Source organism: Cydia pomonella, unplaced genomic scaffold, assembly GCF_033807575.1.
Source record: "Cydia pomonella isolate Wapato2018A unplaced genomic scaffold, ilCydPomo1 PGA_scaffold_191, whole genome shotgun sequence".
Lineage (NCBI taxonomy): Eukaryota > Metazoa > Arthropoda > Insecta > Lepidoptera > Tortricidae > Cydia > Cydia pomonella.
The window spans coordinates 53,378-69,758 of record NW_026907831.1 but is presented as its reverse complement, the minus strand read 5'-3'; the positions used below and the strand labels follow the sequence as shown (position 1 = coordinate 69,758).

General features: G+C 41.7%; 1 protein-coding gene across 2 annotated transcripts in view; it reads right to left on the bottom strand.

Moving 5' to 3' along the window:
* Positions 1–16,381, bottom strand: part of LOC133533658 (protein turtle) — a 51,500-nt gene that overhangs the window by 28,512 nt on the left and 6,607 nt on the right. For both annotated transcript variants that reach the window (XM_061872685.1, XM_061872686.1), the window contains exons 2-3: positions 1,982–2,107; positions 904–1,046 (exon numbers count right to left, since the gene is read on the bottom strand). In XM_061872685.1, coding sequence (XP_061728669.1) covers positions 904–1,046; positions 1,982–2,054 — 216 coding nt within the window. In that variant the 5' untranslated portion in view covers positions 2,055–2,107. The remainder of the gene's footprint in view (positions 1–903; positions 1,047–1,981; positions 2,108–16,381) is intronic.

Genomic DNA, 16,381 nt, shown 5'->3' with positions numbered 1-16,381 from the left:
TTATCTACTTTTCCGTGTATACGCTACGAAAGACATGCAGGGATGAAAATAACGCATCTGATGCTTTATGTCTGAATGGTTAGTTTAGTACATATAGCGACGATTGGCTGTTTTTTAAATCCAACAAAGCTTTCTTCTGTCATCATTCCAAAAGTACGCTGATTATGGAGAAGCGAGTACCAAGGCAACTCAGGTCTTTTCTGGTTTTGGAATTATCCATCTATCATTCGACTATTTCAGCTTAAAAGTACGCTGTGTCTTAAGATTACAATGGCGGTGTTACATGTTTGCATGCTGAGAGTATATAGAAAAATAAAAACTAACTACATCATGCGGCGGGGGTGTTATGCGCTATACTTAATTACGTAGCCGTTGGTTACAGTACAGTACAGATAGACAACGTTAGTACAGGTACTTTACTACATTGCGGAAGGTAGTGAGCGGGACAAGCCCGCAGCCACAGGAAGAGAGACAGACAGATCCGCCGCCAGTGCGAGGAGTGGTGCGTGCCCCGTGTGGCCGTGTAAGCGACGTGCCGTACCCGAGAAATGTGGTGCGCCCAACAAAAAATAATGATCAGATATGTTCAGTGTGTTGTGTAGAGTTCGTTCTAACGGGGGTCTGCTGCTCTCTCGGACTCGCTTTGAAGGCCTTTGTCACTGTGGTTCGATCGCGGTAACGAGGCATTATGCGGAAGGCGGTTACACAAAAGGCTGCGCGGGCGCGCGCGGGGGGAGGGCGCGGGGCCCGCCCTGCCCCCGCGCCGCGGCGCCGTACCGGGCGGACACGCAGTGCCCTATACTTTACTCTGCTGGCCGCGAGACGAGCCGTCCTCTACTGAACAGAAACACACACGAGTATTGAGCAGCGTTGTATTGTAAGAGTGGAGTGTGACCGTCGTACCGTTTCGCCTACCTTCTTCTCCCACTGCAACACGTACGGCACGGGGACATCCTCGGGGAAGTCCACCTGGCAGTTGAACACGACGCTCTCGCCCAGGATCGCGGTGATGTGCACTGCATCCTGGTGTTCCTGGTGGCACGTTACTGCAACAAATATACCACAGCCTTGAGAGAATGGATGATGGAATGTGAAAAGAGCGTAACTGGGCCACCTAGCAGGATAACGTCCTGTCGGACGCCCCAGGTACCGCTGGAGCGACATGGTGGGGGCGGATCTGCGCGAACTCTGAGTCAACAATTAGCGAGAAGTAGCGCAGGACCGAGAAAAGTGGCGCTGTGTTGTGTCGGAAGCAAAAGCGTTGAGCCGAAATTACAAACAAAAAAAATGCGTAACGATATTATGAGAAGAGCGCGTTCAGCCCGCATAGCCAACGTGCATATCGTCACGCTCCGTGGCGAATGAAACGCAACTGTCACAGTCGCACTAATATGGGAGAGTGATGACTACGCTGCGCTACGGAGCGTTAACGATTGTAACGTTGTCTACACGGCCTGATGTTGTAGGAATACGGCCAGTAATTCCAAGTACTTTTCAGACAATCATAATAGTCTTTACGTTGCTGGATTCGTCAATACAGGCGTCCAAAGTTAAAACGGCCGTTTTTGTTTTGAGTTCATAGATCGACTAATCCAGCAACATAAAAACTAGTTTGATGTATTCAAAAGGTACTTAAATACAAAATACAGTACGTAGCGGCCCCCTTTTTTTAAATATCTATCGTTAAATTGAAATTATCACAATTATTTTCCAGTGGCGCTAGTGAGCACGTTGATGGGCTCTTAAGAAAGTGCAATATATTATATGCATCAGGTTTTCCTCTGTTTTTATACTTGTCGTGAGTAGAGGAGTCTGTCTAAGCCTGATCAAGAGTGATCAGTGAGCAAGCAGACGGCAGTAACAGCAGCAAATCATCGCCGCCACATCCTGCAAGCGTGGAGAAGTGTGTGTGTCACTTGTTAAGGGCACGGCGCGCCAGCCCATGCCTGTGCTCCATGTCCCGACCACTGCGAGTGCTCACCTGGCAGGTGTACCAGCAGCAGCAGCAGCAAGCCGGCGGCGATGTGCGGCGTGTGCACGGCGCGCCAGCCCATGCCTGCGCTCCCATGTCACGGCCGCGCGCGGCGACTCATCGTTGATGCATCACCTGGCAATGGATAATAATTATAATTAAACACAGTTTCTGTTTTACTAATAATAGCTATTATTAAAGTTAAAGCATATAGGTATATTTTTATAAAAACTACGGAACTCTACAATGTAGGGCTTGAGTTGAGAGAGATTTATGCCAACCCATAAGTTATGGATACTGGAGCCTATTTTCTGGTGCTTCAACACGCTGACAATTGAAAACTGAAACTGACATTCTTCTGTCCATGTCTGAGTTGACATCGAAGTAACGACGAATCTAGCGTCAATATTTATAGTTTGGGCCGGTAATGTATGGCGAAATGTCACTGTCAGATGAAAATGGTCACCGTGGTGAAACAAAGTCCTGATGCTTAGACAAGATGCCAATGGTAACGCTCCGTAGCGAACGAAACGCAAATGTCGCACTACCTAATATGGAAGAGTGATAGAGAGAGATAACTACGCTACGCTACGGAGCGTGAACGATTGGCATCTTGTCAACGGGGCTGGTGGTTTTATATTGCCCAAATACAATCCTGACATCGTTTTGAGGAGTATCAAAATTGTGGGCGATATACGCGTATCATTAATTTGTTAACTTTCGGGTAAAGAAAAAATACAAATATAAATCTGTATTTCGTTGAATAGGGTGAAGTTTGTTGCAAGCATCCCATTTCATTAATGAATCTGGAAAACATTTTTTTGTACTACGCATTTGATTGTTAGTTATTTCACGTATACTATCAGCTTTATATGAAGTAAGTAAAGGTAGATACAAATTTGCTATCAAACTATATAGTGCGATCATAACTTATTTCAGAATCTTAGGTAGTGTCGTTAAATATAGTTTTGAAACCTAGACACTAGGTAATCGCAAACTATAAATACTGAAACTAGAAGATTTAACTGCGTAATTGTCTAAGAATACTTTGAGTTGACCCAGTAACTGAGTGTCTAGTATCCAGTAACCACAGCGAGTTGATTTATTTGCACGTGATATACTTAATAGGTTCAGATTTCAACTAAAGAAATGAGTACTAACAACATATTATTCTTGGTGATATACAACTGATGGTATTATCAGTAGGGTCAACTCTTCCACAGACAACCTTTGACTGGTGTAAGTTTTACAATATCTCAATACAGGTTAAAAAGTCGGTAAGGCGCACGACACACCCCCATTACAAACATCCATCGGCGACGGTAATAGCTTACCACCGGACGGGTTATATGTTGGGTGGAAAATGAACCAGCTGAGCATAATAAACTGGCTTGAAATTTCCTCCAGTTAATCGGTTATATTGGCGCCCAACGTGGTCCTCAGAGTGGGTTTATGTGATGTTGGACCAAACTAGTTATACACCGACCGATTCCCCGACCGAGCCGAGTGTCAAGAAAAATGTTTTTTTATTTTATTTTTATATATATAGGAGGCAAACAAGTGCCAAGATGGTAAGCAATCACCGTCGCCTATGGACATCCGCGACACCAGTGACCTACGCTCCTGACCTGAAGGTTTTAAGGTCGTATCAGTCCAGAAATACCGCAGGCGACAGTTCGTTTAGCTGTGCGAGGCAGGAAGTTTCTGGAGAAACACACGGTTGAGGACTGTCCACCATCTAAGTGGATAAGATGGAAATCCGGGATCCATCGGTTTTGTTACACAACGAGAATTCTGCACATTAGTAGGTATAATTATCTATTTCGTGGCGTAAATATAAACTTAAAGGTTGTCAACGTTGCAAATTGCGAATGATACCTGGTATTTCCGTGGAACTATAATATCCGCCAAAGGCGCTCAATTAATATAGGACACCGCCTCGGCTCGCTGGGGAGTGTAATTAACTTGAAATCAAATATCGTATCGGAAACTTCTCAGTAATTTCATTGAACGAGTAAATGAGCTTCATAAGGGATCTTAAGAACGAAACGAAGTCGCAAGCTACTTAGTTCGAATTATAATTAAGAAAGAAAATGTGAAAAAGATGAAAATGAAAAATGAAAAAATCGTATATTGGTCACAATCATTGTGTTATAAATTGAGAAGGGGTTGGGACCTCCTAGTAAGTATATCAATACTTGTGACAGGAGACCCCGCTCTTCCCCCCGCGGGTTGCCCACCTTGTCGTGGTGGAGGGGCTTAGTAGCCGTGGCTTGGTCACCCACGGTGAAGCGAAGAGGCAACCAGGGCCGGCCTGTTTGAGGTGCGGGCTGGCCCGAGGAGGACGCTCCAAGTGGGCTTGGTGAGCCCGCTTGTGACGCGCTGGAGGTGGACCGTCGAGGAAGAGGAGTGTCGGTATTGCGGTGAGCCGTTCTCCCTATCCTCGACGGCCGAGGTGGGATCGCAGGGGAAGAGGCGTGATGGTATCACGATGCGCCACTCTCCCTATCCCCTGCGACCTTGGCGGGGCCGTTCCGCAGTAGCGGCGTTGGTGGGGCTGCAGAGGAAGAGGAGTGTCGGTATTACGGTGTGCCGTTCTCCCTGTCCTCTGCAGCCGAGTTGTGGTTTGCGGCAGAACCATGGACCTCATCTGCCGCCGGGCGCTGGGAGTTTTCTGGCGCCCGTGGCCTCCTTGTGGCGGGCTCGGGGGGGTCCGCTACACTGCAGGACGGAGGCCGAGGAGGAAGGCGCGTCGAACCATCTGGCGCGCCTAGCGTGAAGGGCCTTCGGGCATTTGCGAGGGAGCCGCTCGCGGGCGGCTGCCGCCGGTGGGGTCGCGGATGAGTGCGCAAGCGTTCCCGTAACCCCACCAATAAGGCGGCGAGGTGACATATGGGGGGTTTTTAGTGGGTATACCGTCGGCCTCATTAGCCTGGACGGGAGTCCCACATAACCACTCGGGTCGCCCCCCGCACCCGGGTGGTATGCGGAATGCATTTTCCCCCCTAGAAAAAAAAAAAAAAAAAAGGAGACCCCGCTCTTCCAGCAGCAAGTTAAGGATATATTAAACTAATACAATGCACGTTAATTATGTAGGGACAGAAAGTAATGAACTAAATTATAATTTGGCTAAAGTTATAGTTAAGTTAACAGTTCAAGGCAATGTAATAATCTATAATAAAGATAAAAAATTTAACATTAAGAATAAAATAGACTAAATATGTTAACAATGTTAAATTATGTTAAGTGTGTGAGTGTATGTGGGTGTGAGTGTTTGGTGTTAGTTCGTCTGTGTTAGTGAGTTTGCGTGTGTGCGAGAAAGAATGTTTATGATAAACACAGATATATTTTTAATTAGATTATATGATGATTTGAATTTATGTATATTACCTAGCATTAGAATGTAATAATAACAAAATATATTAACGAGCGCTATTTAAAACGATGTGTCTTAAGAGCAAGCTAACAGGGCTAATGCAAATTGTAGTTATAAATTGGACTATTACACGTTTTTACAAAGTCTATTTGTATAAAATCTCATACAAAATTTGCGAGGGAGCCAATTTTAACCTTTAGGTTAGAGTCTATACCAAAACCTTAAAAGGTTAAAGTTGGTCGATATAATTCTCACTTATTTTCAACTGTATATCGTTATATCCAGTTATCGTTATCGTTATATACAGTTGAAAATAAGGGAGAATTATATCGAGCCAACTTTAACCTGTATGGTAAAGACCCTGCATACCACAGCAGTTCAATTTTAGTGTAAAATAGCTAGTGATATAGCCGAGCGAAAGTTTTAAAGAGAAGTAAATAGATCGTGTCATTCACGACGAAGCGTGGCTTGACTCTTAATGTCATGTTATTAAAGGTTATGCGCGTCATCAAGGATACTATTTTCATAGCTATACTTTTAGAGTTATTGAGGTAAAACGTTAAAACCCGCTCGATCTCCACGGCGCGGCGCAACATATCTTTTGCTCCTTTCTAACCTACAAAGTGTGCATCTCGTGTCATTCCTACATCATTTAAAACTCAAGTTCAGATTTTCAAACTGCTAATAGGTCTCAACATCAACTGTAGCAACTACCTAAATATAACTGTCCTTACCTAGGTAATCTTCACAGTCAACAACATTAAGTAAAACGAAAAACTTTGATTCGGCCTTCGGAGTCGCGAGCAGCTTACAACAGCAAGTAACAACAAAATCGATAAGCTTATTGCTAAGTACGCAAAGGCTGGGCACCGAAGCGAACCTAGGGTTACCAGATAAAACATCAGCCTATACCTCCCGAATTAAACAAATAAACAACTTGTTCATTATAGTGTTTCTTTTGCGGACTTTCTTGCCATTCCCATATTGGGATACCTTCCTACAGTTTAGGAGGGATTTAAATCTTCTCGGGTCAGAGGTGTAGGGTTAGAGCCGGTGTAGCTTTATTTGACGTTCATAAGCGCATTGTAATATGCATACTTGAATAATAAATTATCTTTAATGTAGATTTTTTTTACTGCTATTAATTTATCTTCTAATCTTTATGGATTATACATATTGTGTAAGAGGTTCACGATTTAAGAGTTCTTGTTTACATTAATATAGTTTATTTGATTGAAATCATTTATTCATTTGCTCATTACCTGAATTTTCTAAATTCCGACCACATTCTGAAAATTTATCGAAATTCTCTACATGACGTAAAATAAAAGAGATTAAAAAGATAATCTTTCTTTATAATATCATAATTAAAGATATAACATTTTATAATATTTCCTTAAATATACGATTAAATGGAGTAAACTTATGTATTTATGGGTGGATAATTTCTTGTTATTTTGTCCAGTCAGCCAGTGGACAGGCTACTATTGAATAGCACAGTCAGTTAAAAAAAGTTTTTCTAACATATTTGGTAGATGGACAATAATAGGTATAAAGATGCTTGATTGATTAAAATCCATCGTTAGTTAAAAAGTGGCCCAAAAGAAAGTAAACATAAAAGAGTATCAATAAAGTTGAGAAGACAGAAAAGTTCAAGGGTATTTTTTCCAACGCATTTTTCTTCAAGTGGCCAATGGTTCTTCTAGTGTGTCAGAAAAAATCTTACGCGTGATAACCCTACGAGGGCGAGCTCCGACCGCGACCTGGTGTAGAGCTATCGTGATGCAGCGCAATTACCCACGCAAGCACTGAAATTAGTCCAAGGACGAGAGCACAAAGCTAAAACGTACGCTGAATTCCAAGCGTCATCATCCTCCTAGCGTCAATGGTGGATTTAGTATACTGTAGACCCTCAGGAAAACCTCGGCAGGAAGCTCATTCCACAGCCGGAGCGTCCGCGGGAGGAAGTTCCTCTTAAACCACACAGTGCCATTTAGGTTCTAGGGTGTAAGGATGAAAACCCTGCCGACGGCGAGCGGTACGGTGATAGAAAGTAGCCGTCGGCATCATGTCAAACAATTCTTCAGAGCACAGCCCATTGTACAAGCGGTAGAAATGGTAGAACACACAAAAGGAGGCAGTCTCTCCTTAGACTTAAAGGTTCATATGCCTATGTTCTCATCGCACCATTTAGCACTTTGAGGTTCCCCCATAACCGCGAAAATATACGAGTGTTCGACAGTAGACGAAGGAAGGGGTTCTCGGTTATACGCGGTTATCACACTGTTGCAGATCCGCACATGGCGTGTGAGCGAGTATAAGCTATCGTGATGCGATGCAATCACACGCAAATACGGGAATTAGTCCAACGACAGCTCACAGCTTAAACGTACGATGTAAATTACAGCACCGATGTACATATTGCACGACGTACTATTTTTGGGAATGTTGTTTAAAAGTTGCCTTCTCCATTCCCTCCATTGTCTTTACTGGTATTCTCAAAAAATACGATCTATACCAGAATTTCCTTATCAACTTTACCCAAAAACATAATATTTTACTTGTCTAAAGTGTACCAAATGTCTCGAATTAGGTAAACTGTGGAAAATAGAGTTTTATGAACGCGCCCCACGTCTCAGGTCAGTCGCTGGTCAGTTTAAAATAAACAAAAGTAACAAAACTCAAAGGTTTACCACAAGAAACAAACCCCAAGTGCAAGTAAATATAGGTACTACTTCTCTTACTTAGACAGTAGTTAAGTAAAACTTTTCTTGAAGAGGTAATTTACCGATAACGGAGGTACCACGTTATTGACGACACATTTGTGACAATGTGTAGAGGGGTGAGAGAAAGGTATGGAATAGGACTCACTTCTCGTCCTCGAAGTTCACGTCGTTGTCCAAGTTACAGTGCACTGGTCACTCGCGTTTCAGGGGGCTTCCGTTTCTGAAGGCACACGCGATACGGAGGGTGTATAACTTCACCCTTTTCGAGTTCCTTTTTAAAAGTCTGAGAGCACACGCGCGATGTGTGTCAAGCTCGGAGGCAGATCGCATTCTACCTGGCGGTCCGCAACGATCACCGCGAGTCATGATTCGGGGAAAGGAAGGGTAGATGGAAACTGCACATTGTCACATCCCCCCCCACTTAATCTCGAATAGTATGGCTTCAATTGCGATATATTTACTCTTTTTACATTATTTGAATTCGGCTTAGTTATCGTGGCTTGACCATTGATAATATTTTCAATTGTATATGGTCCTGACCACCGCGGACAAAAGGCAGCGCATACTCCTCGATCGGTGTTTGTAAGCGGAAAATATTTCGCGAGTACTTGTTGCCCTACTTTAAAAATATTTGCTCTCCGACGACTATTATAATAATACTCCTGTCTCTCATGTGCAGTGTTTAACTTTCGAGCCACTGTACTTTGTTCGTAGTTATGAGTCGACTTGCTACCTTCAGAAATTATTTTATCTAATTCCCACTTATTTTCTAAAGGACTTCTAATGTCCCGGCCGAGAAAAATAGATGATGGTGTACGATTTGAACTCTCATGGACTGCGGTGTTGAGAGCAAGCTGGAAATTAGGTAGCGATTCGTCCCATATAGATTTCGTTTTTCTACAATAAATATTTAACATTATACTTAAATTTCGGTTCACGCGTTCGACTGCATTTGCCTGTGGGTAATATGGAGATATTTTAACATCATTAATTCCCCAAACTTGGCACATTTGTTTAAATACGTCGGCTGTGAAATGTGTTGCGTTATCAGATACGATCGTTCGCGGCGGTCCGTAGTTCGCCCACACGAGCCTCGACAGCGCGCGTACGGTGTTAGCGGCGGTCGCCGCCCGTACTGCAATCAACTGAACCCACTTTGAGTAACCGTCCAAAATAACCAAAATATATTTGTTTCCATTCTTTGATATCGGAAATGGCCCTTTGTAATCTATATAAACCCTTTCCCAAGTTTCGGTAGGTATAGTTGACGACATCAAACCAACCGGTTTCTTATTTAATGGTTTTGACGTTTGACAAGGTAAACACGACCTTACATATTCTTTAATATCCGTATACAAGTTCTTCCACCAAAAAATACTGGCTATTCTATGTAAGGTTTTTGTAATCCCTAGATGACCAGCTATATCTTGATCATGATAATAGTTCAAAATTATTTTTTTTAAGTGAACAGGTAATACTATTCGCCATTTGCTTGTTTTCCCTATTTGTCGGCACAATAGCTCGTTTTTAATTTTATATTTTGGAACTTTAGTCCCTCCATTGATTTGAATAATTAAATCATTGCAAAATTTGTCATTAACCTGGTGTCTTATAAGAGAATCATTAGTAACGGGATATTCCAGAAGCGCGGAACAATTGACTTCTTCCGTTCCCTCGTACATACGGCTCAAACAATCGGCCACGTTATTACAACTGCCCTTAATATGTTTAATATCAAATTTAAATCTGGATAGAAGGAGTATCCATCTCCCCAATTTCCCAATTTGTTTAGGGTGTTCAAAAAGCCAGGATAACGCAGCATTGTCGGTTTGAAGTTCAAACGGCGCGACCTCTAAATATTGTTTAAATTTAGTAACCCCGAATACTGCAGCAGCACACTCAAGTTCGTAAACCGTTTGGCGGCGTTCAGCGCTCGACAACGTACGGCTCGCGTAACACACCGGGGCCAGGGCCCCGTCCACCTCTTGTTGGAGGACAGCTCCAAGAGCTGTTCCAGATGCATCACTTTGTAGAATAAACTTTTTAGAAAAGTCAGGGAACCTTAAAACATTAGGTGAAACCAATTGCTGTTTTAAGCGTGCGAATGCTTCAACCTGTTTAGACCCCCAGACGTACTTGGCGTCTTTCTTTTTTAACAAATTTAACGGTTCGGCAAGTTCCGAATATCGAGGAATAAATTTAGCGTAGAAGCTAGTCATACCCAAAAAGGTTTTAAGCTGTTTTAAGTTTTTCGGTTCCGGATAGTTAACAACGACACTTATTTTGTCGGGGTCGACGGCTAAACCGGAATAACTAATATTATATCCTAAAAACTGTACCGACTCTTTACATAGTTTTAATTTATTTGGGTTGACCGTTAACCCTGCTTTACCAAGTCTACTTAACACCTCGTCCAAGTGTTGAACATGTGATTCTTTGTCTTTGGAAAAAACGCAAATGTCGTCCACAAATGGTATTATATATTTGTATTTAATATCACCAAATATCATATCGACCACTCTGTTTAAAGACTGCGGACTTACACAAAGCCCGAATGGGACATATTTGTACTGAAATAACCCAAAAGGGGAAATAAACGCTGTAACCGGTTTAGATTCGTCGCTTAACGGTATCTGATGAAATGAGCTGTTAAGGTCGATTATTGAAAAATACCTAGCCCCGCCTAAATACTGAAAAACTGATTCAATTGATGGCATTGGATAACTGTCATATACGATCTTTTTATTTACCGCCCTGTAATCGCAGCAAAGTCGTTTGCCGCCGCTGGCTTTATCGACTAAAAACGCTGGTGACGCGTACGGTGAACTTGATTTTTCAATAATACCTTTATCAAGAAGCTGATTAATATGCGCCTCCATTTCAGCGGCTTTCGGTGGCGACAGGGGGTAAAATCGTGAGCGAACCGGAACATTGTCAGTGAGTTTTATCTCATAGTTCAAGATGTTAGTTTTACCTAATTTTTCCGTTACGACTTCCTTGTGTTTTTCTAATAAATCCGCTATTTTTCCTCTAATTTCGTCATCGATTTGAATGCTGTTTAGTTGTATTATACCTTGCTGCTCTTTATTTTTCAACAATGGGATTTTATAATGCGGCATAAACTGAAATATCACGTAACCATAAAATATATATGGGACTAGCTTTGTTCTGTTAATAAAATCGCATCCTAATATAACGGGTGCAATTAAACTCGGTGCTACTATAAATTCAGATTTCCAGGTAAACCTATCAATTGAAATCAATACGGTTATAACTTCGGTAGCTGTAAAAACTTGTCGCTTAGCGGTAGTACATTGAATATTGCATCGTGACGTAATCACCTTACGCTGACCCTTGAGTTTATCTGCTAAGTCTTGACTAATAAATGACCGAAACGCGCCCGAGTCCACTAACGCGGTAAGAATACTATTACAGATAACTACTTGTAAGCACGGTTTATTGGTTTTCCTATAACTAATGATTTTGCCACCTTCTTTGACTACTGCGAGAGGAAGCTGACGGTGGATATCGTTGCTTACTCCCTGTTCGCGTTTCCCGCGTAATTTGGTTGTGTCTGTAAACGTCTACTACGCTGTTCACAATCACGTCCGAAATGACCATATAAATTGCATTCATAACAACGTGGACCGCGCTGCGTTGTTTGAACCCGATTCGCAATCGATGTATTCGCGTTAGGCAAACCCGATCCGCTGGCGGTGACCTCTCGCTCGCTCCCATGCGCTAACCGGTTCCCGCGCGAAAATGATGTATTCGACTCCCGTACCGGTTGACTATATTGCCGATACGTATTACTACCAATGTTTAACTGATTTCTTTGATAAAAGGTATGCGAGTTTTGTGAATGTAATTTATCTCGTAAGAGAGCGCCCTCGACTTCGCTACTTATTTGCGCTAATTGCGACATGTCCTTTATATCCATAGGATTGCATTTAATGTAATAATATATTCTTGGGGAAATTCTACTTAATATGGTTTGCATTAACATTTCCTCTGACCAGCCCAGATTGAGCGCCTTCGCTACAGCAACTACTGAGTGCGCAAACTCTAATAACGTTTCGGACTCATATTGATAACGCAAGCACATTTCATTTTTTAATGTTTCAATATGTATCGGAGATAAAACCTCGTTTAAAATCAGTGTTTTAATATCTTGCCAATTATGTAACGCGGCTGCCCGACGAAACCACCAATCCGCTAGAAACCCAGTTGTCCTGGTCATTATCCAGGTCACATACACTGACTGGGGGACTAGTTCGAGTTGAGTAATCTTATCGACGCTGATAATAAATTTAATAAGCTGTTTGGCCACCTTGCCATCACAAATTGTTAGCTCCGCGAGCATATTTTGCAAAACTTTCAACTTATTTTTATCTACTCGATTTTGTTCACCTACCGCACTCGCGGGTGACTCGACCTTCTGACCGTTTAGGCTCGTCGATGGAGTATGCGACCTTTTTTCTGTTTCAAGCGTATTAATTCGCTTCTTCAACTCAGATATTTGGTCATTTTGTGACTCGATTTTTTCCTGCAACTGTTTAATAGCCGGATTCAAATTTTCTAAATTGAGCGATTTAAAATATTTAAACATGTCCGACACACGGGTAACAGATTTTTCAACTTTTTCTTCTGTGTCGGACATTTTGTACTATTAATTAATGAGAAACAAGACAATATTGAACCTAATTTGGGGGTTTCGCACCTCCACCAATTGTGACAATGTGTAGAGGGGTGAGAGAAAGGTATGGAATAGGACTCACTTCTCGTCCTCGAAGTTCACGTCGTTGTCCAAGTTACAGTGCACTGGTCACTCGCGTTTCAGGGGGCTTCCGTTTCTGAAGGCACACGCGATACGGAGGGTGTATAACTTCACCCTTTTCGAGTTCCTTTTTAAAAGTCTGAGAGCACACGCGCGATGTGTGTCAAGCTCGGAGGCAGATCGCATTCTACCTGGCGGTCCGCAACGATCACCGCGAGTCATGATTCGGGGAAAGGAAGGGTAGATGGAAACTGCACATTGTCACATGTTAAACTTTCGAAGTATTTAAAATCGCGTTTAAAGACATTCTTTTTGAAAAACCTATCCAACAAACCTACAACCCTACACCATAGGATTATTGTGCAAAAAATCATCCCCACTTTAGGTAGGGTTGGTAACCAATATTTTTTCCTAGATTACAGCTTTCGACGATCACTGAGCTAAGCCGCGGACGGATAGACAGACTAGAAACTATAAGGGCTTTTAATGAACTACGGAAACGCTGAAACTGCAATACTTAATAAACATTTTAAACGATAAAGGAGCATTCCGTGAAATTGTCTACCGTTGTCCCATACTAACACGAATTTTCTGAAGATTTGCAGGCACAAGACTTTCCTTTTCTGTTACTAATGGTCGAAAATTGAAGCGCTGGTGGAATAGCGGTAAGAGCGTGCGATGAGTTTTTCGGAACTTATGTACGAAATATCATTTGATATTTACCAGTCGCTTTTCGGTGAAGGAAAACATCGTGAGGAAACCGGACTAATCCCAATAAGGCCTAGTTTACCCTCTGGGTTGAAAGGTCGGATGGTAGTCGCTTTCGTTAAAACTAATATCTAGCCGTGGCAAAATGCCGGGATAACGCGAGGAAGAAGAAGTTACTAATGGTCGAAAATATGCACAGGAAAAGAAAATAATCGCTTCCTTTAAACGCCGAAAAAAGTCGCAACACAGAAAATACAATACGTCTATGAAGGACAGCCCATGGAATGTTCCTAAAATTTAAAATAAATCGAAATATTTAATCGACGCACATTTTTGTACCATTTTATTAACAATCAACGTTCTTTGGCTCATAGAGAAACTCTAACATTTTTCTAGAAAGAAAAAAAAATGTTGACCCACTTGCCCCGGCCCTAAATAATGCAGCGCCAAATTTTGCATTTGAGAGAGAAAATTTACCTCCAGCTTTGCTTACTCATTGCACCAAGGGATAAATAATTGCACATGCATTTATCCGCTAAATTGCCAAAATGGAAGCCGGAATGGCGAATTCCAGGTAGGTGAACGAGACAGCTATGCTGGTGTATAGCGATGTCCCGCTTGCACACCAGACAGGGTTACTGCTCATGCAAATGAGTTCGGCTGATTAACCTTTGGGAACTGCTAATAAGGGGGCTACGGACTGCTGCAGTTGGTATGCAGTTCTCAAAAGTTGAATTGGAAATGTTGAAATAGTTCGGATGTAAGGTGTGTATGATTTTCACAAAGCGTTCGGGCTGCTTAATAAGGGCATCCGCTAGCTGGAGCGGTTGCCCGGAGCGGGTGAGCAAGTTAACGAAAAATTGTGAGCAACGCCAACTGGCGCAGACGCGTGCGACGGATTTTACTGGCTGGCTACGAAAATAACTAAGTAATTATATACTTATTCAAGTAATCATTTAATCTAATTCTGTTGTCAATCTTCTTCCTTGCGTTGTCCCGGCATTTTGCCCCGGCTCATGGGAACCTGGGGTCCGCTTGGCAAGAGAATTGGCGTGGTCACTAGTTTTTACGAAAGCGACTGCCATCTGACCTTTTACCATCTGATCTGTGTAAGATTGTCCCCATATATTTATTTATTTAAACATTGGGTAACAACGATAGCGGGATAATGAAAATAGGGTTGTTTCCATCTACAAATCTTAGGGCGGAATTGTATCCCAATAAATTCTTTTGGATTATAAGAACATGTTAAACTACTTTTAGGGGACCTGTAATGACCATATTTTTGTACGTGACCAAACTAGAAACATCATTTAAGATTCTGATGACGTCACAACTCTCGGATTGACACTGTTGACAGTTAGGCGATAAACAACAAATGACAAATGTGTAGTTATGTGTCAATCCGTAAACTGTGACGTCACACAATTTTCAAAGTGCGTTTTGGGCGCGAAAGCATCTGTTAAAAAAATATTTTGTTAATTTAACATATTTAAAGCCGTTTTAGTATAAAAGTTGAATTTTAGGGCAACTATCAGTTAATATAGAACGTAATATAAGCGTTTAAAAAAATTGGAAACAACCCTTTTGCAAATATGTACGTACCTAAGTAAATACACCTTCTACTGTAGCACATATAGCAAGACGCCTTGGCAAGCGTTGTAACAGCGTAAGCGTTTCCAACGTATGTAGTTCTGCTGGTTTAATAGATATTAACAATTTTCAAAATTATCCCGCGTACTAAGTTTCCCAATGCACCTTAATTATTATATTGTTACTGCAAATTTAGTGCCGTAGACTCAAGTTCCCTCAAATTGAATAACGTATTAAAATAAGGATTCCGAATCGACAACATATATCCACAATATTTGGATTATCGCGTATTTGGATTTTAAATACAAATAATAATAATAATTAAGTGTCAATGTCACAAAGGATTGTTATTGTTGGTTGTCGAACTATAGGGTCCGTGCGCGTTGGAGGATCTGCCATCTTGTGGCCTGAATCGGAACCATAAACATGTACATTTACACGTCACGTGTTTTCTTGTGCATAGTAAGTGCTGGCATCTTGTGGGCTAAATCGGAACAATAAACATCACATTTACGGCTCGCGCCATAAATCTGACGGCTCCTGTGCTGCCTCCTACAGTTTATGCACGCTCCCTGTAAGAGTGCGTTCAGAAATGGAATATGGTAATAATTTATTAGAGACCCTAACTATTTTAAATACAAATAAAATGAAAGTGGAGTCAGACCAAGCTAAGTTAGCAGCGGTTTTGATAGGTGATAGGATAGTTAGACGGTACACGTGTTATTTTATACGTCAAACATCTATGAAATTATGACGTTTACTTAACACTTGCAGCTTCTGGGCAATCAAAATTGCTGCCAACTTATCTTGGTCTGACTCTAACATTTCGAAACTGAAATCACAAAGCACAAAGTAGACTTTTATTTTGGTAATGGAAACGATTCCCGTACAAAAATATTAGAAGCTTCCGAATTTTTTTCCATATCGAAATGTCGCAATTTTGGAAACTTCCACGGCAAGCAGTTTATAAGATACGAAAAAGAAGACAAGAAAATTTGTAATGCAAATAAGCGTGCAGCGTTGACCCACTTATATAAGTAACATTATTTTTCGGCAATAGCTCAAAGACAATGAAACCGATCATGTTCAAAGAAATTTTCGTTAAAAGTTTTATTACGCCTTAATTTTTTCATTACTTTCTTATATTTTTTTGATGGTTTCAATGTTAAAAGGGGAAGAGAAGGGGGCAGGCATGGTTACAACTCTCTAACATTTTAAGAACTTTCAGC